General features: G+C 46.4%; 1 protein-coding gene and 1 long non-coding RNA gene across 3 annotated transcripts in view; both read left to right on the forward strand.

Moving 5' to 3' along the window:
* Window positions 1–3662: 3662 nt before the first annotated feature.
* On the forward strand, window positions 3663–18151 carry LOC130106627 (uncharacterized). Its single transcript, XR_008809752.1, has 3 exons — window positions 3663–3706; window positions 4844–4903; window positions 18106–18151. It is a non-coding gene; the product is annotated as an uncharacterized LOC130106627 (long non-coding RNA).
* A 1259-nt stretch (window positions 18152–19410) lies between these two features.
* tmcc1a (transmembrane and coiled-coil domain family 1a) overlaps window positions 19411–24310 on the forward strand; it is a 41912-nt gene continuing 37012 nt past the window's right edge. The window contains exon 1 of one of the 2 annotated variants that reach the window (XM_056272857.1): window positions 19411–19685. In XM_056272857.1, the coding sequence (XP_056128832.1) occupies window positions 19563–19685 (123 nt within the window). In that variant the 5' untranslated portion in view covers window positions 19411–19562. Of the gene's footprint in view, window positions 19686–23513; window positions 23782–24310 lie in introns of those variants that run through there. The other variant, XM_056272858.1, reaches the window with a different exon arrangement.

The raw sequence follows: 24310 nt of genomic DNA on the forward strand, positions 1-24310 counted from the left end.
GAAGACACAGCCGAAGATCAAATGGTGGAAGTTGAAGAAGGAAGACTGTTGTGTGGAGTTCAGGCAGGAGTTAAGACAGGCACTGGGTGGTAGTGAAGAGTTGCCAGATGGCTGGACAACCACTGCAGAAATAGTGAGGGAGACAGCTAGGAAGTTACTTGGTGTGTCATCAGGACAGGGGAAGGAAGACAAGGAGACTTGGTGGTGGAATGAGGAAGTACAGCAAATTATACAGAGGAAAAGGTTGGCAAAGAAGAAGTGGGATAGTAAGAGAGATGAAGAAAGTAGACAGGAGTACAAGGAGATGCAGCGTAAAGCAAAGAGAGAGGTGGCAAAGGCAAAGGAAAAGGCGTATGGTGAGTTGTATGACAGATGAGACACTAAGGAAGGAGAAAAGGACTTGTACCGATTGGCTGGACAGAGGGACCAAGCTGCAAAGGATGTGCAGCAAGTTAGGGCGATCAAGGATAGAGATGGAAATGTGCTGACAAGCGAGGAGAGTGTGCTAAGAAGGTGGAAGGAGTACTTTGAGGGGCTGATGAATGAAGAAAATGAGAGAGAGAGAAGGTTGGATGATGTAGGGATAGTGAATCAGGAAGTTCAGCGGATTAGCAAGGAGGAAGTGAGGGCAGCTATGAAGAGGATGAAGAGTGGAAAGGCAGTTGGTCCTGATAACATAACTGTGGAGGCATGGAGATGTTTAGGAGAGATGGCAGTGGAGTTTTTAACTAGATTGTTTAACACAATCCTGGAAAGTGAGAGGATGCCTGAGGAGTGGAGAAGAAGCATGCTGGTGCCGATTTTCAAGAACAAGGGCGATGTGCAGAACTGTAACAACTACAGAGGTATAAAGTTGATCAGCCACAGCATGAAGATTTGGGAAAGAGTAATAAAAGCTAGGTTAAGAGGAGAGGTGATGATTAGCGAGCAGCAGTATGGTTTCATGCCACGAAAGAGCACCACAGATGCGATGTTTGCTTTGAGAATGTTGATTGAGAAGTATAGAGAAGGCCAGAAAGAGTTGCATTGTGTCCTTGTAGATTTAGAGAAAGCTCATGACAGAGTGCCGAGAGAGGAGGTGTGGTATTGTATGAGGAAGTCAGGAGTTGCAGAGAAGTATGTAGGAGTGGTGCAGGATACGTATGAGGGAAGTGTGACAATGGTGAGGTGTGCGGTTGGAATGACAGATGGGTTCAAGGTGGAGGTGGGATTACATCAAGGATCGGCTCTTAGCCCTTTCTTGTTTGCAATGGTGATGGACAGGTTGACGGACAAGATCAGGCAGGAGTCTCCATGGACGATGATGTTCGCGGATGACATTGTGATCTGTAGCGAGAGTAGGGTGCAGGTGGAGGAGAGCCTGGAGAGGTGGAGGTATGCACTGGAGAGAAGAGGAATGAAAGTCAGTAGGAGCAAGACGGAATACCTATGCGTGAATGAGAGAGAGGACAGTGGAATGGTGAGGATGCAAGGAGGAGAGGTGACAAAGGTATTTGAGCTTAAATACTTGGGGTCAACTGTCCAAAGTAACGGGGAGTGCAGTAGAGAGGTGAAAAAGAGAGTGCAGGCAGGGTGGAGTGGGTGGAGAAGTGTGTCAGGAGTGATTTGCGACAGAAGGGTATCAGCAAGAGTTAAAGGGAAAGTTTACAAGATGGTTGTGAGACCAGCTATGTTATATGGTTTGGAGACACCGGCACTGACGAAAAGACAGGAGGCGGAGCTGGAGGTGGCAGAGTTGAAGATGCTAAGATTTTCACTGGGAGTAACGAAGAAGGACAGGATTAGGAACGATTATATTAGAGGGACTGCTCAGGTTGGACGGTTTGGAGACAAAGCAAGAGAGGCAAGATTGAGATGGCTTGGACATGTGTGGAGGAGAGATGCTGGGTATATTGGGAGAAGGATGCTGAATATGGAGCTGCCAGGGAAGAGGAGAAGAGGAAGGCCAAAGAGGAGGTTTATGGATGTGGTGAGGGAAGACATGCAGGTGGCTGGTGTGACAGAGGAAGACGCAGAAGACAGGAAGAAATGGAAACGGATGATCCGCTGGGCGACCCCTAACGGGAGCAGCCGAAAGTAGTAATAGTATCTATCAACCTGTCGTGAGAGCGAATTAATAGGCTGCATCGTGTCAAGTCAATGGCAAGCCTGTGTCAAGTCTCATTTGACCTCGATTGTGTCCATATTGTCTTGCCAAATTTAATGACAACGACTTAAATGCCAGGAGCCACACTGGTTTTTAGGTAATATAAGATCAGCGTTACTGAACTGGTTGTGTCTCTCATTATTTGAAGTAACTCTACTCTTAAACTTGATTTTATAGATTCTCTATCATAGTGTTTGTACCCCGAAAATAAAAATTTTAGTCGAATACATTTTCATCTTTGGTAGGATATTTCATGTTTTCCTTGGTCTGCATTTATAATTTGAAGTGATAATAATCTCCATACATCACAGGTATACTACATACAGCCCCTCATAACAGCATACTCCTCCTGCCATCCGAGTTGCCAACTGATTTCTGTTACTATAGACATTTTTTGCACTCATCCCATGATTTTTATGGTTTTTGATAATATTTAAACAGACGGTTGAAACATTAACTATATGCAACAGATATGGGGAATAACAATTGACACCATTATACTGAACACAGCGCAGCAACAGAGCGAACACACGACTGTATCAACGTCTCCACCTAGCGGAAATTAATGGCAGCACAGCTATTCCATAAAGAGCCATTATACTCTTATCAACCACAGCGTTTGCTGTGCAAAGATGATCAGTGATAAATATAAGGATAAGGATGTGTGTGTGTGTGTGTGTGTGTGTGTGTGTGTGTGTGTGTGTGTGTGTGTGTTTTATAACGTGCTTACTTGAGCAAATTATCATTAAGAGAGAAATGTTTGGATTTCCTATGATGAATCGAATGGTCCTTACATGTTAAAACATACAGTATCATACACATCGCAGTTGACCTGGTTATTTGGGACAACTCTGGGATAGGCTCCTTCCCCTAACCCTGAACTGATTCAAGCAGATACTGAGTAATATAATAATACATAGAATTGTTAATATATTGCAAAAAGCGAAAATGTGAAACACATCTGAAAATGTAACGCACAATTTCACCGAAGTCATCAGCAAATGTAAAACAGAAAATTGCGTAAGTTTTCTCCACTGAATACTAAATCGGCACTTTATACGTATATCAGTCCTATATCGCTACGTAGAAAAAAATAAAAATAATTGAATAATGTTCTTAAAGCCGAAAAAGTTAGATTTAGACAATTTTAGATATTCCCTCGTAATACTCAATTGCGTAATAATAATGTATGTATAATGTGATCCAGTTTTCCATCATTATTTTCAAAACAACAGAATATACTCAGTGTTACTTTCAGTTGCAGTATCTATCTATCTATCTATCTATCTATCTATCTATCTATCTATCTATCTATCTATCTATCTATCTATCTATCTATCTATCTATCTATCTATCTATCTATCTAATCTACTTCTCGCTGACGTAGCCCCCGCATACACTGGTTTTATGGGTTCCATCCGAACACCCCCGGGAGGCCGGATGGTTCAGTCCATCGGGCTACGTCATGCGTCCGAACGTCAGAGAGGGAGGGAGGGCAAACTATTGTCAGTAGGGGTGGACTCAAACGTCTGACAGCTCGAACACTTTCTCATCACCCGTGTAAGTGCGAGTCTTTTTTTCCCTTTTTTTAAGTTTAATTCAGCTATGGCGGCCACACGCACGATTTTATTCATCGCCTTTATGTTTGCCTCGTTGTCATGTCGCCCGCTGGCTTGTGAAGAGACCCCGGCGTGGATGTGTTGAACTATCTGTTCAATAAGTACTCAGCTGTACAATGGCACATTGTAACGGTACTTGTAACGCTGTCAGCCCATGGCGTTGACCGGTATAGTGGCTGTAACTACACAAACCGCTAAAAGGACGGCAGTGTTCGCTCCGGATTGAAGCAACATTCAAATGACATGTGAGAGATGATGTGCTGCGTTACAAGAAGCTCGAAGAAGAAGAAGAAGAAGAAGAAAACAGCGTTGCCCGTATTGCATAAGCTACTAGAAGCGTTTTATAAATGAAGAGTATCAGCATGTCACCCTGTCGGCATTGGGTGTCAGTATATCTGCAGGGGAGTCTCAGTTTTCACTCGTTTTGTCCACTTGCCTTGACAGCCTTTTCGTCTGCCAAGCCTTAGTAGCTAGTCATGTACATCGGAGCAAGCTAAAAGTTAGTTAGAGGTGTTAGTTAGAGGTGCATAGCGGAGCAGTACTTTCCTGATCTGTGATGCTGCCATGCTGTCATTTACTCCCTGTGGCGTTGAGACCGCGCGTGCTGTCGTTATTGCTGAGTTTTGAACAGACTTAAATCAGGACATATTTTGGTCTCTTGTGTGACAAGAGTAATCTAACAGACTAAAGCGACTTTGAGTGTTAGGAAAGCGCTATGTAAATTTAATTTATTATTATTATTATTATTATTATTATTATTATATAGACATTTCATGGCCTGGAAGGGATGGACATTTGGAGCTCCAGTATGTTGACACTTGGTGCTTCTTTGCTATACAAGTAGAGGAGAATTTTATTTCTTCCTCATCCTATTATTGTCAGTGTCACACACGCACGCACGCACGCACGCACGCACGCACACACACACACACACACACACACACACACACACACACACACAGACGAGCAGGCAGGCTGGCAGGCACTGTAAGTACAGCATGCCAGGGAGTCATTTAAAGGATTAAAACTTCAGTCTCTCTTCTTTTTTTTTTCTTCTTTGTTGGTGGCTCTCATGCAGCTGGTCCTATTCCGCTCTGCAACCGAGAAAGGACACCATCGTCACAATAATGGACTGAAGGTATGTTTTGATTCTTACACTCCACTGAGCCAGTGTTGACTGTCTCCTTCTCTCTAGCCGTACCACTTTTCACGTCCCTATGTTTTTGTTGTTGCACCATGCTTAAATCATCACTAAAGCCACGTGCGGAGAGAGAGAGATATGGAGGGTGCAAATATGATAACTACTGTATGTCAATATCTGTTCAGCGCACGCTAAGTGGGTGAGAGCTTGGCTGCCCCTTCAGGGCACTGCAGATGCAGCCATTCATGTCTCACTCCGTCGGTCAGACCACCATGATGACGATGCTGCCCCCCTCTTCCCCTCCCTTTCTTTTCTGCACCCTCCACTCTGCTCCTCTAATGCTGTGTCTGCCAGACTGGGAACTGCGCCGATCTGAGAACTGAGAATCTGTGTGTGAGTGTGTGATGTATTTGTATGCACTCAGTGTAAATATATGTACTGCATGTGTGCAATACAAGCCAAAAAGAGAACTTGTGTAGTAAGGATGGAGCTACCTCCTCCACTGATCTGCACTTAACTTTGAGCCATTTCAGGGTAGGATGTGGTTAAAAAAAAAAAGAAGCTTATCCTATATTAGTGCCCCAAGGTTGTGTTTCGATCACTGTGTGTTTTTGCATGGCTGTTATAGGTACTGATTTGACTGTGCTTCATGCACAGCAGAACTGGTTTGCCTTAGTTACAGTATTGGATTGTTGACATAAGTAGATTACACTTATTCTAAAGTCATAAATATCGTAGTTATTGTTGGACAATACAGATACAGCATCTGATAGTTATATAAATGTTGTTGGAGGAAGGCAAGAGAGATCACCGCGTGCAGCTGGTTGGTCAATTTTTGAAGCAGTGGTCTGTATATGATGTTGTGCAAGACTCAGTGCATCCTACCCATGGTATGAGATCTATAATTTTAAAAATTTGATTGCAATACAATGATATTTTTTTTCCAAGTTTCTCTAATTTTGTACTTTCATGCTAATATTAGTTGTGTGGGATGTGGAAGGAATTGGCAAAGCGCTGTGTCAAAGTAGATTGCACCAGTAGATTGTATTTGCTTTTATTAAAGTCTCAATTTCATAGTATATCCTTGTTCAGTCCAGTTCGGACAGTTTTAGCATCATGCAGACGACAGTGGACTGACTTGGCTCTGTGCTCCTCAACCAAAGGCCTCATGTTGGTATCTACTCTTTCTCTGTGTCTTTCTCTTGCACATTTGTTTTCCTACGAAAAGGCAGAAGATATTTCCTATACTAAAAGGCCAAATGGCAGTGAAGATGCTAAAGCGCAGCTAACTTAACATGCTGCAAAGTGACTCCATTGGAATCAGAATGCTTTGCTTTGCCACCTTACTCAGAAATTATTTTTGTGTCGGCGACGGCCGTGTCTTCTCACACTTCTCACACTTCTAACTGCAGACAGAACGCATCTGTTTCCTCCAACAGATCTCCGACTCCCACACAACTAAATGAAGGTGAATGCCTCCATAAAGTCTTTGGTTTCTAGTGGCAACAAGCTGCCTGTTTCCCTCCGATCCCTCCCTGGTTAAGGCAGGAGGCTGAAGAATGGGGCTTCAGTCAGTTCACTTTCAGTTAAATCAGTTCTGGATCTAAATGCAACGATTAACTCATTTTCCAATGATGACACGTTGGCTCTCCATAGGTTTGATAAGATGACCTTCTGATGCCAAAGGTATTACGATATTTGCACCACTAGGGAAAAAAAATTGTTTCCTCCCACAGTCCAAAGACATGCAGGTCAGGTGAATCGGCCATACTAAATTGTCCCTAGGTGTGTGTGTGTGTGTGTGTGTGTGTGTGTGTGTGTGTGTGTGTGTGTCAGCCCTGTGATGGCCTGGCAGCCTGTCCAGGGTGTCGCCCCGCCTGCCACCCAATGACTGCTGGGATAGGCTCCAGCATCCCCGCGACCCTGAGAGCAGGATAAGCAGTTTGGATAATGGATGGATGGATGGATGGATGGATGGATTGAGAGCCGTGCTCAGAATAACTTTGGCAGTTTTAGCCGTCATTAGACAAGGTAGTAGAGACTGACAAGAGACACAGAATCAAGAGATAAGGGGTGGACGCATAGTAAAGGTTCCGCGGCTAAACTTGAACGCAGGACGCTGTGATCAGGCCTGATCCTACATGATATGTGCTTAACTTGCTAAGCCACCAGGACCCAGAGCTGCTCTTACTGTAACTAACTATCTGGGATTAAGTCTAACGAAGTGAAAGCTAGAGGTTGATAAAAGAAGTGGCTGTTGTCACTCTTGCTCACTTTAATTGCACCAATAGTGGCCAGTCGGCTGTCACAAGTTCACTTCTGGGGTGTCCGGGTGGCGTGGCGGTCTATTCCGTTGCCTACTAACACGGGGATCGCCGGTTCGAATCCCCGCGTTACCTCCAGCTTGGTCGGGCGTCACTACAGACTCACTTGGCCGTGTCTGCGGGTGGGAAGCCGGATGTGGGTATGTGTCCCGGTAGCTGCACTAGCGCCTCCTCTGGTTGGTCGGTCAGGATGCCTGTTCGGGGGAGGGGGGGATAGCGTGATCCTCCAATGCGCTACGTCCCCCTGGCGAAACTCCTCACTGTCAGGTGAAAAGAAGTGGCTGGCGACTCCATATTTATCGGAGGAGGCATGTGGTAGTCTGCAGCCCTCCCCGGATCGGCAGAAGGGGTGGAACAGTGACCGGGACGGCTCGGAAGAGTGGGGTAATTGGCCAGATACAACTGGGGGGGTTTAAAAAAAACAAAAAAACAATTTCACTTCTGTTAAAGGTGGACTGTAATGGCGTCAAACAGCGGCCTCTAGGCAAATGAATCCCACGCGGTTATTGCGCGCTACATGTTTTGTTTTCATCTGATTGAACGGGAATCGAGGGGGCGGGGCTGAGAAAGTGTGGGAGGAGACTTTTCACAATGCCAGGCGTCCTCACCTGGAAGCCATAAAAGCCTGCGACCGCTCTCGCCGTTATATAAATAATAATAATATAAGCGTTCCTGAAATAGAAATATGCAAAAACCAAAAGAGGATTCCCAAGCAACAGCAATGCTGCTTTTGCAGTATTTTTACTGTGCAAGTCAGTGACTTGCTGACATTAGCTTGTTGTACAGTTGTCTATTAATATGGCAAACTAATAATTAAAAATTAAAAAATATGTTAGTGTGTGTGTGTGTGTGTGTGTGTGTGTGTGTGTGTGTGTGTGTGTTAAGTAATGGGCTCACAACACACATTTAGAAACGTGTAAGTCTTGACCCACCAATTCACCAAACATCTCGGTCAAACATAAAGAGCTCTGCCTCTGGAAATGGCACACTGAGAGCTGCTGAGGGGAGCAGGTAGAAACTCTTGGAAGATTCATTGACTCATTAACGTCAAGACTTTGGTCAAAAATGGACACCATTCTTTACAGAAAAGCTCCCAGAATTTTGAGATATATTTCAACAGTTTGACAATGGATTCTTCCACGGAAATTCCCTCGTTAGAAAAATTGACTCACATCTCGGCTTCACGCACGTGACAATCAGGGTTGCCAACTTTGCATAGCTGGCTGGGGTGAGATTTTGATGCCATGGACTAAATCATGTGTATGTGCATTTAATCACGTGCACATAGGGTTTAAAAAAGTAAGCAGTTTACACATGTGGCGGGAGCGGGACGCCACCCCAGGACTTCACTGACAATTATATTAAAAAACACCCTAACCCAATAAAGGGCACACAGGTGCGTTCACTAATGAAAGGAAAAGACGTGTTGTTTCCAACATCAAAACTACGTTTTATTGAATGTTCACAAGTTTAAAAGGCAATAACAAGGGTTTACAGAAAGAAGAGAATCAGCATTGTAGCAAGAACCAGAAATAAACAAAAAGAAACAAAAGAACACACTAACCTATCCTAATCCAGAAACATAACCAATACATGAATAGGCACACCCACACACCCAGGGCCCTATTTTACTACAAATGGTCACAGGCATGGGCTCAAGTCCATGAGTACTGGGATGGCAGCCAGCGCTTTACCTGTGACCCGTTCATAGGGTTAGTGGTTGTGTCAGGAAGGGCATCCGATGTAAAATTTTGCCAAATCAGTATGCGGATTGACAAGACCATACCAGATTGGTTGAGGCCACCACTGGTGCTGTGCCCTCACAGGGTACCAATGGAAACTATAAAATCCGCTTTGGCAACCCCAGAAAAACAGGGAACATATCGGAGGAGGAGGAAGAAGAAGAAGAAGAGAAAAAAAAACTTGGACTTGATTATTTCTAACGGCGGTTTGTATTTTAGCAGCATGGTTCAATCTGATTACCTTTAATGCACGTAGTGGTCGACAGCATCCCATCTAGCGCAAGTCTGTTTCAACACTGTTTTGTCCAGGCCAGTTGTTGAGAAGACTCGTTCTGCTTAATGCTAGACCGCTAACGTAAGCTAGCTAGCTGTTTACACAGCTTAAGATATCTTAAAATTACTGTAATTTACAGAGCATTTATTCAAAATAAATATTACAAACACCCTGGGTTCGTTAATTAATGAATCAATCCATGATTGACAGCTGTCCTAGTCACTTACCTTGGCTTGGGGTAATTGGAGTGTGGCTGGTTTGCTTGAACACCTTCTGGACAATCAGCTGTGAAGTTGAGCAGCTGTCCGATCAATGTGGAGATAAGCATCGCGCACCAAACAGAGATTAATTTAAGATGCAGCCTAGTTTTCGGCTACACAGCTATCTGCTAGAGTCTTTCACTTGGTTTAACCATTGCAGTACCAGAAAGATTTTGACCATAATACGTTCAGCTGTTCATCTCTGTTGCTGCCATGGTGTTTTGGCGTGAATTGTTATGGGCAGCGTGAGGATGAAGGTGAAAGCATGTGTTACACGCCAGAAGCGTGAGAGTTAGCAACCCTGTAATCGCAGTCTTCCAAGTAATGGTGGATATCTAATGGGTGATATTGTGATTTGGAGCTCAGAAGAAATGCTACCCCTTTACTCCTAATCTTCTCCACTACCTGGAATTGATCGTGTGGGACCATGGCCCAAGTGTTGAGCCCAGTTGTGTTAGCTCTCATCTTTAGCCTTCCAATAAAAATGTAAGGAAAATAACTTGTACGTGCTAATCTCCTCTATCCCCCTTAGTGGGTTTGAGAGGTGTCTGGTTGCCTGAGCTCTTTGACCTGACTGAGGGGTTATTTAAATAGGTGATGATGGGGGTTATTTATATCTACTTGCGTCAAGTTGGTCTCACCTGCTAGCACCACGACATAGCAGAAGGCCCATGGCTGAAAAACCCTACAGGATGCTCACTTCAACCGTACAAAGTGTGCTTTGCCCCTGACATGGATTCCCATTCATATCTGTGATTCATGTGTGTCTTTGACACAGTCTCTGGTGTGACATTTCAGCTGGTCTGTAGGTGGTTTCCACCCTGTCGGCAGATGGTGATGCACTGTCAGAGTTGGTAGAATATGAGCCCCATTGGCTCATGTGGAGGCCTGGTCTCTGTAAACACTTCTCAGGTTAGTTAGCCAAGGCAAGGTTATGGGGCTTGGCACATACAACCTACCTTACAGTTTTCTCCTCTTCCCCATTGGCAGATAACCACTGTTCAACAAAAGACAGTCTTGTTTCTGGGACAATCCCATTAGCAAATGGCAAGGCAACAAGGGTCCCAGTTGATAGTCCGGCCCCATACCAATGTGCTGAGTGGTTGTATTGTTGTGAACATGTCCGTTCCCTTGCACTCGGTGAATTATGTATGAGAGTCTTGCTGCAGTGTTGAGCACAGATGCCGAGGTGTCCGCTTAACAAGGCTTTCCCTGGAAATGAGCTAGGCAACAATGTTTTACATCTAACCTGATGACCCGCAGCTACCCTCCTTCTACATTTCACTTACTGACTAGATCTGTCTGTTGTGCGACTTGTTCCCACAACCCACCCCACAGAGGAGGACACACTAATACAGAGAAGGTGATTTGATATCCCTTGGTCTGTACTACCATAACATATGAACACAAATAAATGTCTCGGTTAGGATGAAAATCAGCAAGCCCACTGGTTTACACTCACTCCAGTAGGTTAAAGCAATGCTTTCGATCTAGCTGTCTGTTATGTTACATAAGAGCTACCATGAAGAGCTGAAAAGCTGACAACTTTTAACGGTTTGTAGAACACCTGCCCTCCACTCTGTGTGTGTGTGTGTGTGTGTGTGTGTGTGTGTGTGTGTGTGTGTGTGTGTGTGTGTGTGTGTGTGTGTTTATATGTGTATTCACTTGTGCAAGTATAAATCTATTTCTGTTTCAGACTCGTCAACAAGGCCTCCCTGTGAGATTTGTGTAGCAGAGTGGGATGTTGTATCTACATCTGTGTATAAACTGTCTGCCCATTTACCTCATCACCCACCCATAAGCACTGACATTAAACCCCAGGAAAGCATAAACTACTGGAATAATTTTCATTCAGTTTGGCCTCTCTCTCTCTCTCTCTCTCTCTCTCTCTCTCTCTCTCTCTCTCTCTCTCTCTCTCTCTCTCTCTCTCTCTCTCTAGCTTTATCTAAGGGACTCTAAAGGAGCTGAGGCCCTTATCAAACCCTCTGCAGCTTGCCGAGGCCATCTCCTGGCCTGTCATAAGTGACACTTTCAGAGAAGTCATTCTCACCCAACTCTCTCTCTCTCTCTCTCTCTCTCTCTCTCTCTCTCTCTCTCTCTCTCTCACGTGCTCTCTCTCTCTCACTAACTCACTCTCTCACTCACTCACTTTCTCTCTTGCTCACTCAGTCAGTCAGTCACTCACTCTCTCACTCTTGCTCACTCACTTTCTCTCTCACTCACTCTCATTCTTGCTCGCTCACTCACTCACTTTCTCTCTCGCTCACTCACTCACTCACTCACTCACTCACTCACTCACTCACTCACTCACTCACTCACTCACTCACTCACTCGTTCACTCACTCATTCCACCACTCAATAACGATTGTTCCCGTTTCCTGCCTGTGCTGCAGTCATTATGCCGCCGAGTGAGATGTACTCCAATTTCTACAGGTCAACGACGACTCGCATGCACACGCAAATGCACTCGCACACAAACTAAAACATATACATAAAGACAAATCTCCACGCTCTGCCACTCCCGTCTTCTCTGCTTCTGTACCTCTTTCTCCCTGTCACACGCAAACGACCAACGTGCCCATCCAGAACACATCCATGCGTTCGCTAACACACAGACGGCACTGCCAAGCTGGCCGGCCTAATTGCCCTCTTATCGATGTGTGTCTGTCAGTGAAAGAGGCCAGGGCACAAAGAGCAGAGATGGGGCTGTGTGTGGCTCAGGGGGGAACAAAGAGCGGTCTGTTCAATGTCAGCTCACAGCTTCTTCTGGAACACTTTACCGTCTTGTTAAAGCTATGAGCATATTTTCAGTCAGCTTACTACGTGTTCAACAACATGCTTGCTTAAGTGTCAAAGACCATGGGCCAGATTTACCACACTCTTTGTGTGAGCGTTGTCAACCTTAACACTTGTGTTCACTGCATGTCAAGAGGAGAATCATTCCAAAAAAAAAAGTGAATTGTCCGGCAGTCATTAACCTGTTTGAGGTACAGAGATTGTTTTTTTTCTCCCTAATTGTACTTGGCCAATTACCCCACTCTTCCGAGCCGTCCCGGTCGCTGCTCCACCCCCTCTGCCGATCCGGGGAGAGCTGCAGACTACCACATGCCTCCTCCGATACATGTGGAGTCACCAGCCGCTTCTTTGCACCTGACAGTGAGGAGTTTCCCCAACTGCCCAACCGACCAGAGGAGGCGCTAATGCAGCGACCAGGACACAGCCACATCCGGCTTCCCACCCGCAGACACGGCAAATTGTTTCTGTAGGGGCGCCCAACCAAGCCGGAGGTAACACGATGATTCGAACCGGCGATGCCCATGTTGGTAGGCAACAGAATAGACCGCCACGCCACCCGGATGCCCACAGAGATTGTTTTGAAATTGCTGCTAAAAAAAAATGTGCGCAAATAACCATACTGCAGCATGCAGTTGTTGTTTTACCTCCAGAATCGGCCTCGGTGCTGGCAGTAACATCACGCATAATTATTCATTCATTGTGTTATTTTACAGTGTGTCTCATTACACACTCAGCCATTGTAACTGAGGTTCCTGTTTAGCTGATCACAGCCAACAGTTCCCCCCCAGCCCAACGATCGTTATGAATTGGATTTCACAAAGAAACATGGTACACCATCCCCTTCTAACATGGCTGACCCGAGGCCATCAGCTGGTCCCCCGACTAAGGATTCACAATGAACGTCCGCTGTTATCTGAGATTCAACCGGTGTTCAAAATTGTAAATTAATTGCAGTTTAATTGATGACGCGTTTCTAAGAGAAGCGAGGTGGTAAGGGGGGGGTCCAACCAGATGTCGGTTGTACTGCTGGGCAATATGGAAAATAGTACTATCATGATAATCCTTACTGAATTGTACACGATGCTGATAAATAGCCTCACATTTCTTTACATGTGCAAAGATACCACATGCGAGGATCCGGTTGAGGTTTAGCACATTGAACTGTTTGGTAATGTAAAGTCTGATATCAAACCGAAACGAGTTTTCAAATAATACTTCAACTATTTCAGACCTGATTTTGTGGGAAATTTTGGGTAATAGATTATGGTTATTACTAAAATAGACAACAAAACTTGAGTATCAGGATGTGACAGAGTCCGAAATTCATGCAGATACATTGAAGCTGAAAGACGTCAAGTCAGTGATATTTACTTAGGGCCCAGCCCTAGTCAGCTGACAGCTATTCGTCATGATAATCATTTACTTCTGCCGCACTTGTCAAGTGTTGCTGTCCACTTCGTGTGGTTCACACAAGCCTCTTAATATCTGCAAAGCGAGTCCCCGTGACAGCTTTGATAAATTTGCGAGTGCACAAGGGGCACTCGCCCGCCTGTTTGCCATTGCCAGTGCTTTGCTGTTGGCTCGCAGTGCTATCTCATTTGCTTTTGTTTAGCCAGCCAGAGACAATGGCACTGAAAGACTGGCATCTCCACTGAACTGAATGAACCAGAGCCAGGCACAAGGTCACGTGTGCGTGTGTGTGTGTGTGTGTGTGTGTGTGTGTGTGTGGGTTGTGAGGATGTGAGAATTACAAAGTTCCAGAAAGGCCATTGTCTGCGTGGTCAATGCTCGTTCACCTTTGACAGAGCTGTAGTGATTCTGAGAAACGTGCTGACTCAATGAAGCTGTTGACCGAGCCGGACTGGTGCTGGCACCTGGTAATCATTGCTGTGTGTCTGCCGCTACAACCACAGAGACTGGCCTCCAATAAGCGAAACAAGTCAACGACCCCCGCGTGTTTCTAGCAATGCCGACAATGAAATATCTCTTGGCCGTGTTGTCATACCCAATGAAACAGTCACACGGTGATAGTATTTCTATAACTGGTGGACCAAGGTCGTGTAGTAAGTTGGGAGGTCCCTCTTAGTCAGGTGCACAGTTCAGTCTCCCATGGTGCTAAGCTTCCACCCTGCGGAAAGGGTTTGCAGCCAGGCGCTGAATCCCTACCAACACCATGGTGCAGTGCAAATATTATGTAGTGTAAATAAAGTCCATGTTATGTATTTAAGAGGTAAACGGGCAAGTTTACAATAGCAAAACAAAATCAGTAGTACGTTCTTGCAAATATTATTTCTTGCAAGTATTATTTCTTGCAAGTATTATTTCTTGCATGTATTATTTCTTGCATGTATTATTTCTTGCATGTATTATTTCTGCAGAGCAATGTTCTTGGATGTGAATATTGTTCAGTGCATTTGCATTAAAATTCACATCAGAGCATTGCTGTACAGAAATAATATATGCAAGCTTGTATGTAAGTCAATATATTATGCATACAGCTGGTGCAAACTTTATCAAGAGGACACTAATACAGACTGACTACAGAAAAAGTAGGCTATTATTCAGTGCTTTTTACATTTCTGCCTAACTTTCTGTCGGGTGCCTGGCTTCATTAATTTACCTGGCTGAGGCGCCAGAATATTTCATGAACTACGCTCGCACCTTTTTAGATTTTGAGAGGCGAAGCGCTATTTGAGGACTGTGTTCAGGAAACCGTCTGGCAGCAAATTTATGTTACAAGAGGACATTTGAATTTACATGGCAGTATTATGTGTTGTGAGGACGGGTCTGAGCGTGGTCTGCCTTGTATGGTGTCACAAAGCAACAACACAGTGGCATCCGGGTGGCGTGGCGGTCTATTCCATTGCCTACCAACATGAGGATCGCCAGTTCAAATCCCCGTGTTACCTCCGGCTTGGTCGGGCGTCCCTACAGACACAATTGGCTATGTCTGCGGGTGGAAGCCGGATGTGGGTATGTGTCCTGGTTGCTGCACTAGCGCCTCCTCTGGTCGGTTGGGGGTACCTGTTCAGGGGGAGGGGGAACTCGGGGGTATAGATAGTCCCACCATGCTACATCCCCCTGGTGAAAGTCCTCACTGTCAGGTGAAAAGAAGCGGCTGGCAACTCCACATGTATCAGAGGAGGCATGTGGTCGTCTGCAGCCCTCCCCGGATTGGCGGAGGGGCAGTAATTGGCCAAATACAACAGGGGAGAAAATGGGGGGGGCAAAAAAAAAAGCAACAGCACAGTCTTGAAACGGAGCAGATTCTCAGTTATCCGGCATTCTTCTTTTCTTCTCATTTTATCTCTGTGCGTCATGACTTCATCCAGGTGGACAGCTATAAACCTGCTGTGATGAAATGCACAAAAGATGATTTTGCAGGAGCACACAAGCAGGCATGTATACACACATGCACACGCACACAAACACGGTGACACGCCGTGTCTGACAATAGAGCTTTGCGATCCAAAGGCTCCTGAAAGAGGATTTGCTTTGGCTAAAAAGCCCTGGGCAATCAAGAAACATCCAATCCAGCGTTTTGTGCCGGGATCAGCCTGGGATGAGGGAGGGGGATTTAGAGACACAGAGGGAGCGACAGGGAGACGGGGAGAGGGGCTGGAGCGGGGTAGCTTCAGGACAGGATTAACGCACTCTCAGTTAACCAATCTACTCACCACCTCCGAAAACAACAGCGACAACAAACAGCCACAAAAACCAAAACCAAAAACCCCGGTCCCCCACAGTCCCCCATCGTAACCAATCCGGCTTTATGATTACTGCCACAAAGTGCCACCCACTGGCTGTGTGTGTGTGTGTGTGTGTGTGTGTGTGTGTGTGTGTGTGTGTGTGTGTGTGTGTGTGTGTGTGTGTTCAACATCTATGAAAATACGGTCATTGCTGAGGACAATTTCAACATGTGTTGTTGTTTGAATCGAAGGCCGGAGCTGAATGTGCGACCAGTACTTCTCACAGCTATGGCCGACTAGCCGAGCGGTGCCTGCTCACCACCTGCTGTGTCTCTCGTCATGCAACAGAAACAAATGATCCACAATAACACAACGGGCTTGCCATACTAACACGTCACCTCTGAATCGAGCACATTGATAGCTGTTGGACTTGTACAGGACGTGTTGTTTTGTGTCCACGTGGGTGCTTAATTATGTGTACAGATGTGTGTGACTGTACTCATGGGCTGTGCGTGAATGCAGCTCTCTTTAGCAGTGTGCATGTGCATATGCATGCATTTATGGCTGTGTGTGTGCATGCATGCATGGCTGTGTGTGTGTGTGGCTGTGCCTTTGTGTGTATGTGTGTGTAAGTCTATGCGAAGTCTGTAAGTGTGATGTTTGATGACTCAGCAGTGCAGGCTGAAGTTGATGCAGTTTACATATATGAGAGGGTCTCACTCGGCTCTGGATGTCCCTGCTTGTTTTGCTCCCCTCAATCTGAGCAGCCAGCAAAACCGTGGGGAGACTGGCTGACTGAATACCTGACTGACTGAATGTGTGTGTGTTTGTGTGTGTGTGTGCGTGCATGCGTCTTTAGTAATCACTGAATCACTTCTTCTCCACATAATCTCTGGGGAAGGACGGGAGGAAGCGGTTTTAACAGGTGTTCACTCTGTCCATATGATTGCCAGCTTCGGTTCACTTGGGTCATGTGTGTACGTATTGTGGTCTTTGCAGAAGTGCTAAGGGGCAGTCATTCACTTTGTGTTGTAATACTTGGATTTGTGGTTGATGTGGGGTTGTTTTTTTTTTTTCCATGTGCAAAAACACTTGTCTCTAGGTGCTGCCACAGGGTAAAGACAGGACGTCTATAAGAACAGCAAATGAGCTCCCGAAGGGACACGTACTTGCAAACGCACAGACATGCGTACACACACACACACACACACACACACACACACACACACACACACACACACACACACACACACACACATAAACTATGTTTCTCTATACTTGTGGGGACCCCCTATTAACTACAGTCATTCCCTAGACCAGCGTATCCCAACCCAGTCCTCAAGGAACCCCTGTCCTGCAGATTTTCATTGTAAATCCTGCATAGGCAGCCCTGCTTGTACTACTCAATCAATCATCTCACAGCACTTAATTATGCAAGGTGTGCAACATCTGACATAATTCATTGCTGATTGGTTGAATAACTACAAACAGGTACCTATTCAGCGGCTGCAAAGAAAATCTGCAGGATAGGGGTCCTTGAGGACTGGGTTGGAAACACTGCCCTAGACCTTAACCATCATAACCACATGCCTAACCTTAACCTTTACCCCAACCTTAAACTAATCCTAATTCTAATCTCAATCCTAAACCCAAGTCCTAACCCTAAAATATACCCTTATTCCCCACGGGGACCCTGTAAAATGTCCCCACAAGGTAGGTGGTTTCTGGTTTTTCAGTCCTAATAGGGACATTTGGTCCCCATTGAAATAGAAAAACAGGGACACACACACACAGAGCATCACTCACAAGTCATGTCACACTTTTCAATATCGCCAGTTATGAGCTCACAGAGGAAATATTATTGATTGCAACAGGAAGTGACTGTTGATGTATGTTGGACTCTGTACAACTGTTAGTATCTAGAGGTTACTGAGTTCAGCCATTGATTCTTGATATATCATCCCTCTCCCTTTCTCTTTTCCCTACCACCCAACCCCACCCTACTCCTCTACCCATCCTCTCTCTCTCTCTCTCTCTCTCACTCTCTCTCCTCTCCTCTCTCTCTCTCTCTCTCTCTCTCTCTCTCTCCTCTCTCTCCTCTCCTCTCTCTTCAGGTAACCAAGAACAGTGAGTGAGACTACACTGAGAGTTGGGCTGATGGTAGGTGGGTTTTATTCCGCTTTATTTTTCTCGTTATCTCCGTCATCCTCTCGCCTCTCCCCCCTCCTCGCGCCATCCTTTATTTTCACAGCTTCCTTTACCTCACACTGTTTTTGACCCGGCCTGCGTGTAGCTGCCTGCCTTACATCCGCTTTAGCCCATGTCATGTTGTGCGTGTGTGTCATTTCGGATATCCTGTTTCCAGACTCAGAAACGGCTCATTTTCATTGGTGCACAATTATTGCTCAATAGCACGTGGCTGTTAAAATGCCATTATTCACGGGACTGGCATAGTTTTCAAAGCTGTCGTGAATTTATCAAATTCATCATCGTCTGGACCAGTGTTTTTTTTTTCCCCCTAATAGCCCCTTAGCCAGTGTTGTGCTTAACTAATCACGAGTGCAAACAAGGATGCTTTATATTTACATTGTTATGTGTAAATACAGGCTAATAACTGCCTCTTCAGGGGGGAACCATTTATAGTGCTTGTGAGTTTGCAAATGGTCACATGGTTAAAGGCTGGAGATGTTTTTAAACAAAACTATGTATGTGGTTTCACTTTAAACATTCAAGTGCCATCCAAGGTCCTCATCATCGCTTCTCTCTTCTCTCTCTGTGCTTAGACCAGCATGGCTGCTTGTTCCTGATTCACTGATGCATGCTCTCTCTATGGACTCCTCCCTTGACCGCCACTGAGCCGATTTGACCTGTTGTCTGCCGAGCTCGCCCTGTGTTTTTTTTTTATCTTCTCTTCTCACAATTCACTCTCCTGTTTGCTGCTCCCAGCATGTTTTCCAAATAGAGAGGGGCAGCGGGGGAATAGGTATTTTTATAGTACCCGTTCCTAGCTTTCCCTAAACTTGCCCTCCACAAGAGAGGTGTGTGCAGGGCGGAATGCGGCGGGGGGGTGGTGTTCAGAAGAAGACAGAGAGGGTGGGCCTCGGCTCGGGCCCTGGGCTGAGGAGGTCCATGTCCCATTCAGAGCCCCCCCTCCCTCAGTAGAATGAGCCAAAACACCCGGCAGAGCATGGGGGTACTTGGCCAGGGCTTAAGCAACTGTTCCAGCAGCAGCGCAAACGCCTCTCCCTCTCTCGCTCCACTGTCACCTCCTCTTCCTCCTCCCTCGTCTTCCTCTGTGGTTTCAGCAAGTGCCGCCTCCCCCTCCGGCCCTGAGGGCGGTCTCGGGACTCTTGTGTCCTGACTCTGACCCCCCTCTCTGCTCCTGTGGTTCCCTCTGCAGCTGCCAGGGGCTCGCCCCGGTGGGCACGATGAGGCGTGGGACCAGCCTTGCAAAAGCCGGCGCAGTAAGGCTCTGGGACAGGGTTGGGGTCTGGGAGCGGAGACCGCGACCCCCACCCGAGAGGTAGCCCCCAGACCATCCACCGTCGTAACACCCACGATCCGCAGCAGCATGCCAGCCGCCCACGCTCCTCCTCCACCACAGACACCCGGCCCGGCAGCCCTAACCTGGGATACGTTGCCGGTGACGTGGTGCTGTCGTCGGGAGTACCAGTCCACGGAGGAGACAGACAAGGTGAGGTGAGGGCGTCCATCAATCATACTTTCTGTGAGGGCAGTGAACGGTGTTTCTGCTTCGCGCTTTCACTGGTGTCAGTCAGACCTCATCTGTCAATCAAAGGTTCATCGCCATGCCGCTGCTGTGAGCTAACCCGATGTGTCAGCTCTGAGCCCTTTCAGGTTTCCTTGTCGCAGTTTTTCACAACTGTTTTTCACCAAATGTCTTTCCTTTGCAAGATGTCTGACAAGTTTTTCAACTCAGTGGGATGTGAAATAGCCTTGTCTGTCCTTGTCTAGCCTTCTTTCAGTGCCACCCTTTCTCATTAACTGCTGCAATGAGGCATCAAAAGTGGCTTATAAAGCCCTTTATGACTGTAATATATCATGTTCTGATGTTCAGTTATTTCCCCTTTATCACTTTCTGCAAATATATACCCCAGCTAGAGAGTTCTTCCTCTAATATTACCATTTAGCATTTAACCTTTCAAAGGTCAGCTACCACAATTACATTTTAACCACTGTCAGTTACACATTAATAGTGAGATGGATATGATGATATCTATAAAACAACTTGTTGACGCGTCATAATTTATATTTTCAACAGTCGTAACTCTGGGGCGGTCCGGGGTAGCGTGGCGGTCTATTCCATTGCCTACCAACATGGGGTCGCCGGTTCAAATCCCTGTTTTACCTCCGGTTTGGTCGGGCGTCCCTATAGACACAGTTGGCCATGTCCGCGGGTGGGAAGCCGGATGTGGATATGTGTCCTGGTCGCTGCACTAGCGCCTCCTCTGGTCGCCCCCCCCCCGCTCTGTTCGGGGGGGGGACTGGGGGGAATAGCGCGATCCTCCCACGTGCTACGTCCCCCCGGGTGAAACTCCTCACTGTCAGGTGAAAAGAAGCAGCTGGCGATTCCACACGTATGGGAGGAGGCATGTGGTCGCCTGCAGCCCTCCCCGGGTGGAGCAGCGACCGAGACGGCTCGGTAGAGTGGGGTAATTGGCCAAGTACAACTGGAGAGAAAAAGGGGGGAACCCCCCCCCCCCCAAAAAAATCCAGTCATAACTCTATTATACATTCTATCTTCGGCTCAATGCAACATGTCACGTTAATATTTTTCAATATATATCTTAACTTTGAATATGACGAATGAGTCATTTGTTGATAATAAACTTTATTTGTTTATTATTACGCACTGTATCTGCCTCACATAATATCATAAAAAGAAATAGAATAAAAGCAGATGTTACCAGACACATAAAATGCAATGAAAAGTAATTATTGCATTAATGAAATAGTTATTAAAACAAAGAATTAACATGTTAAAAGGATACAAAATAGCAGGAGTTACTATTTCATATATATATGTGTATGTGTGTGTGTGTGTGTGTGTCTGTGTGTGTCTGTGTGGTTTCAAGCTGTATAATTCGTTAATGGTAAAGTAGTTAAGTAGAATAACTTGTATTATATAATCTGTCTGCTCTGTGTGAAATAGAAACAACGTGTCCTTGAAACGAAGCTGTAGTTGGATGTGACTCTGGTGATTGATGGAGAAACGGGGCTTTTCTGTACTTGATAGATTATACTGGGTTCCTTTCTCAGAAAAGATCACTTGGGTCTCTGACAGCTGAGGTTCTTTGCAGAAGCACAGTCTCAGAGAGCCGTTTGATCCATTTGTGTTCGCTGTTATTGAGTTTTTGCAACCTTGTGTGACTGCATGTAGTTCTGACTACCACCTGATGGCGCTGTCAGATCAGCCAAGATGCTGTGAAGCGCTCCGGGTCTCGTGACAGTGGCTGTGTCTGCATTAGGGGCTAAGTTTTACAGTCGGCTTGTGTGATCCTTCATCTAATGAAACAGGTCTTGCAGAAGATTTGGTATCATTTCTACATTAGAGATAGTAGAGTGATGGCTGGTTACGAGACCAGCTGCTGGCAAGGATGCTGATCTCCACATGTCCAGCAAGTTATCTGCATTAAATGTAATGCACCCCCTCCTCCTCCTCCTTCCTGCCAACTGAGCATTGATAATACTACGTAGATGACTTCACCAGTAAGATATGGCCGAGATGACGGGAGGACATCAGTGCTCCATCACTCCCGTCTAGATGACAGTAGATGACCACCAACCTCTCTCTCTCTCTCTCTCTCTCTCTCTCTCTCTCTCTCTCTCTCTCTCTCTCTCTCTCTCTCTCTCTCTCTCTCTCTCTCTCTCTCTCTCTCTCTCTCTCTCTCTCTCTCTCTCTCTCGTCAATACTTGCCCTTGGCAAGGACAATAACCTTTCTTACTTAAGTCTGCCTAGCATCACAGCCTTGTCTCAGTCAATACTGTGGTGTTATTTAGGTCGTTGGGTGGTCGCCGTGGTTACCCTGAAATTCACAGGGAGCTGCCTGGAGCAAACGCCCTGCTGTAGTTTCCATGGTAACAGAAAAGACGACCTTGGAGTTTTGCTGGTAGTGTAGGTCATGGGGTTACATAGACACACCTATGAGTGCGCATCTTTTGTGTGTGTGTGTGTGTGTGTGTGTGTCTGCATGGCTCTGGCTGTGTGGTGATGGTTGTCAGGAGGGATTTCATAGATTAGAGCCACGCCTTAATGGATATCCTTTTCACTCACCCACCTTGAATTGTCATCTTTCCTCTGCTTCTCTTCCTCCTCTCATTCCTTGTCTGTCCATTTTCTCCATCTCTCGCTGTCTGTCTTTCCTTCATTGCAACCTTTCCCTCCTGCACTCTTCTCTCGCTCTCTCTCTGTCGGTCTCTCTCTTTCTGTCTGTGTGTCTGTCTGTGTGTCTTTCTCTCATCTGTGTGTGTGTGTGTGTGTGTGTGTGTGTGTGTGTGTGTGTGTGTGTGTGTGTGGTGTGTGTCTGTCTGTCTGTCTCTCTCCCACACTTGTCTGTCTGTTTCTCTCACTCTCTTTCTGTCTGTCTCTCTCTCTCTCTCTCTCTCTCTCTCTCTCTCCCTCTGTCTGTCTGTCTGTCTGTCTCTGTCACCTCCTCAATCCCTGGAGAGAGTGGGTACCGTCAGCCGATCCCTCCTCTTCCTTCCCCCTTCTCCCCCTTTACTCCCTCCCCCTCTCCCTGCCCTCTAAGCCTACTGACAGGACGCAGGAGGCAGCCTTGCCTTGTCCTAGACGTGTGCGCGCTGAGCGCCTGCTGTGTGAGGTGTGTATGATGTCTGGATGTGTGTACATGTGTCTGTCCATCTCTTCAGAGAGATCCAGTTAGCATTTTCAAATTGCCTGCCTGTGTGCCTGTTAGACAGTGTGCTTTATGCCTATCGGCCTTAAATCCTGTGGGGGGGGGGGGGACTGAAAATCATTTGCCAATAGCCATGTGCAATCTGGAGTGTCTGAGAGAGTGACAGAGTAAAAAGGAAACAGAAAAGAGTGTGTGTGTGAGAGAGAGTGTGTGTGTGTGTGTGTGTGTGAGAGAGAGAGAGAGAGAGAGAGAGAGAGAGAGAGAGAGACGAGAGAGAGAGAGAGAGAGAGAGAGAGAGAGAGAGAGAGAGAGAGAGAGAGAGAGAGAGAGAGGGAGAGAGAGAGAGAGAGAGAGAGAGAGAGAGAGAGAGAGAGAGAGAGAGAGAGAGAAGGGGCTTTGGGAATCGTACTGAATGTGAGTGGAGGGTAGCACAGCTGAGCTCTCTTTATCGCTGTCTGTCTGCTCGCCCTCCCTCCCTCTCTCGCTCCCTCTCTTTCACCTCCCTCTCCGCTCTCTCCTTTCTTTCTCTCACTTGTGTTTGCATAGTAGATGAAGCAGCATGGACGACAGATAAATGGCGTGAGGCAGAGGGAAATGGGCGTGAGAGTGTCTGTGTGTGTGTGTGTGTGTGTGTGTGTGTCTGTGTGTGTGTGTGTGTCTGTGTGTGTGTGTGTCTGTGTGTGCGCACGTGCATGTAGGTTTGGAATGACGCCTCGCTCGTGTGCTGAGAGCAGCTTGTGTGTGTGTGCATGTGAGTGCCTGTGTGAAAGTAAAATGCAGTGTGTGAAGTGGTGTGTTCTTGCGAGAGACCCCAGTGCGTGCTGAGCAGAGGAGGTTGTGGGTGCCGTTGTTGGTCTGCCACGGTCGGTCAGGATGGTGCAGCGCTTCAGTCTCCGTAGACAGTACTCTAAGGTAGGTGTTAAGACGGCTGTTCTACGCTCTCCACCACCATTGCATGTGCATTCTGTCCTGTCTGCATGCTGCAGAGGTTCGCAGAGACGGTTCACTTGCTCAGACTGAAAGTTGTGTTGTCTTGCAGATCTTATCTTTTTTTTCATAAATGTGTGGTACTCTATCTGCCCCCCCTTCCTCTCTCTCTCTCTCTCTCTCTCTCTCTCTCTCTCTCTCTCTCTCTCTCTCTCTCTCTGTCTGCCTGCCTGCCTAGTATTTGGTATTGTGTTTAGTGTCTTCATTTTTTGGCTGGATCTCGGCTCTCTCTACTCACGTTGTTCAGGCGCACTAAGACTTAACCGCGCTTTGAGATGCAAGCGTGCACAGTGTGCACGAGCCTGTCGACATGTGCATCAACACTGCCTCGTCATAAAGCGGTTTTCGTCTCATCCTTATCTTGGTGATCTTTAGCTGCGCTGCAGGTCTTTGCTCTCGATCCAGGCTCGTGTTAAACAGTAACTCGAGCAGCAGCTTTTACGTACAGTGGAGG

The sequence above is a fragment of the Lampris incognitus genome, chromosome 2 (genome assembly GCF_029633865.1).
Source record: "Lampris incognitus isolate fLamInc1 chromosome 2, fLamInc1.hap2, whole genome shotgun sequence".
In the NCBI taxonomy this organism is placed as follows: Eukaryota; Metazoa; Chordata; class Actinopteri; order Lampriformes; family Lampridae; genus Lampris; species Lampris incognitus.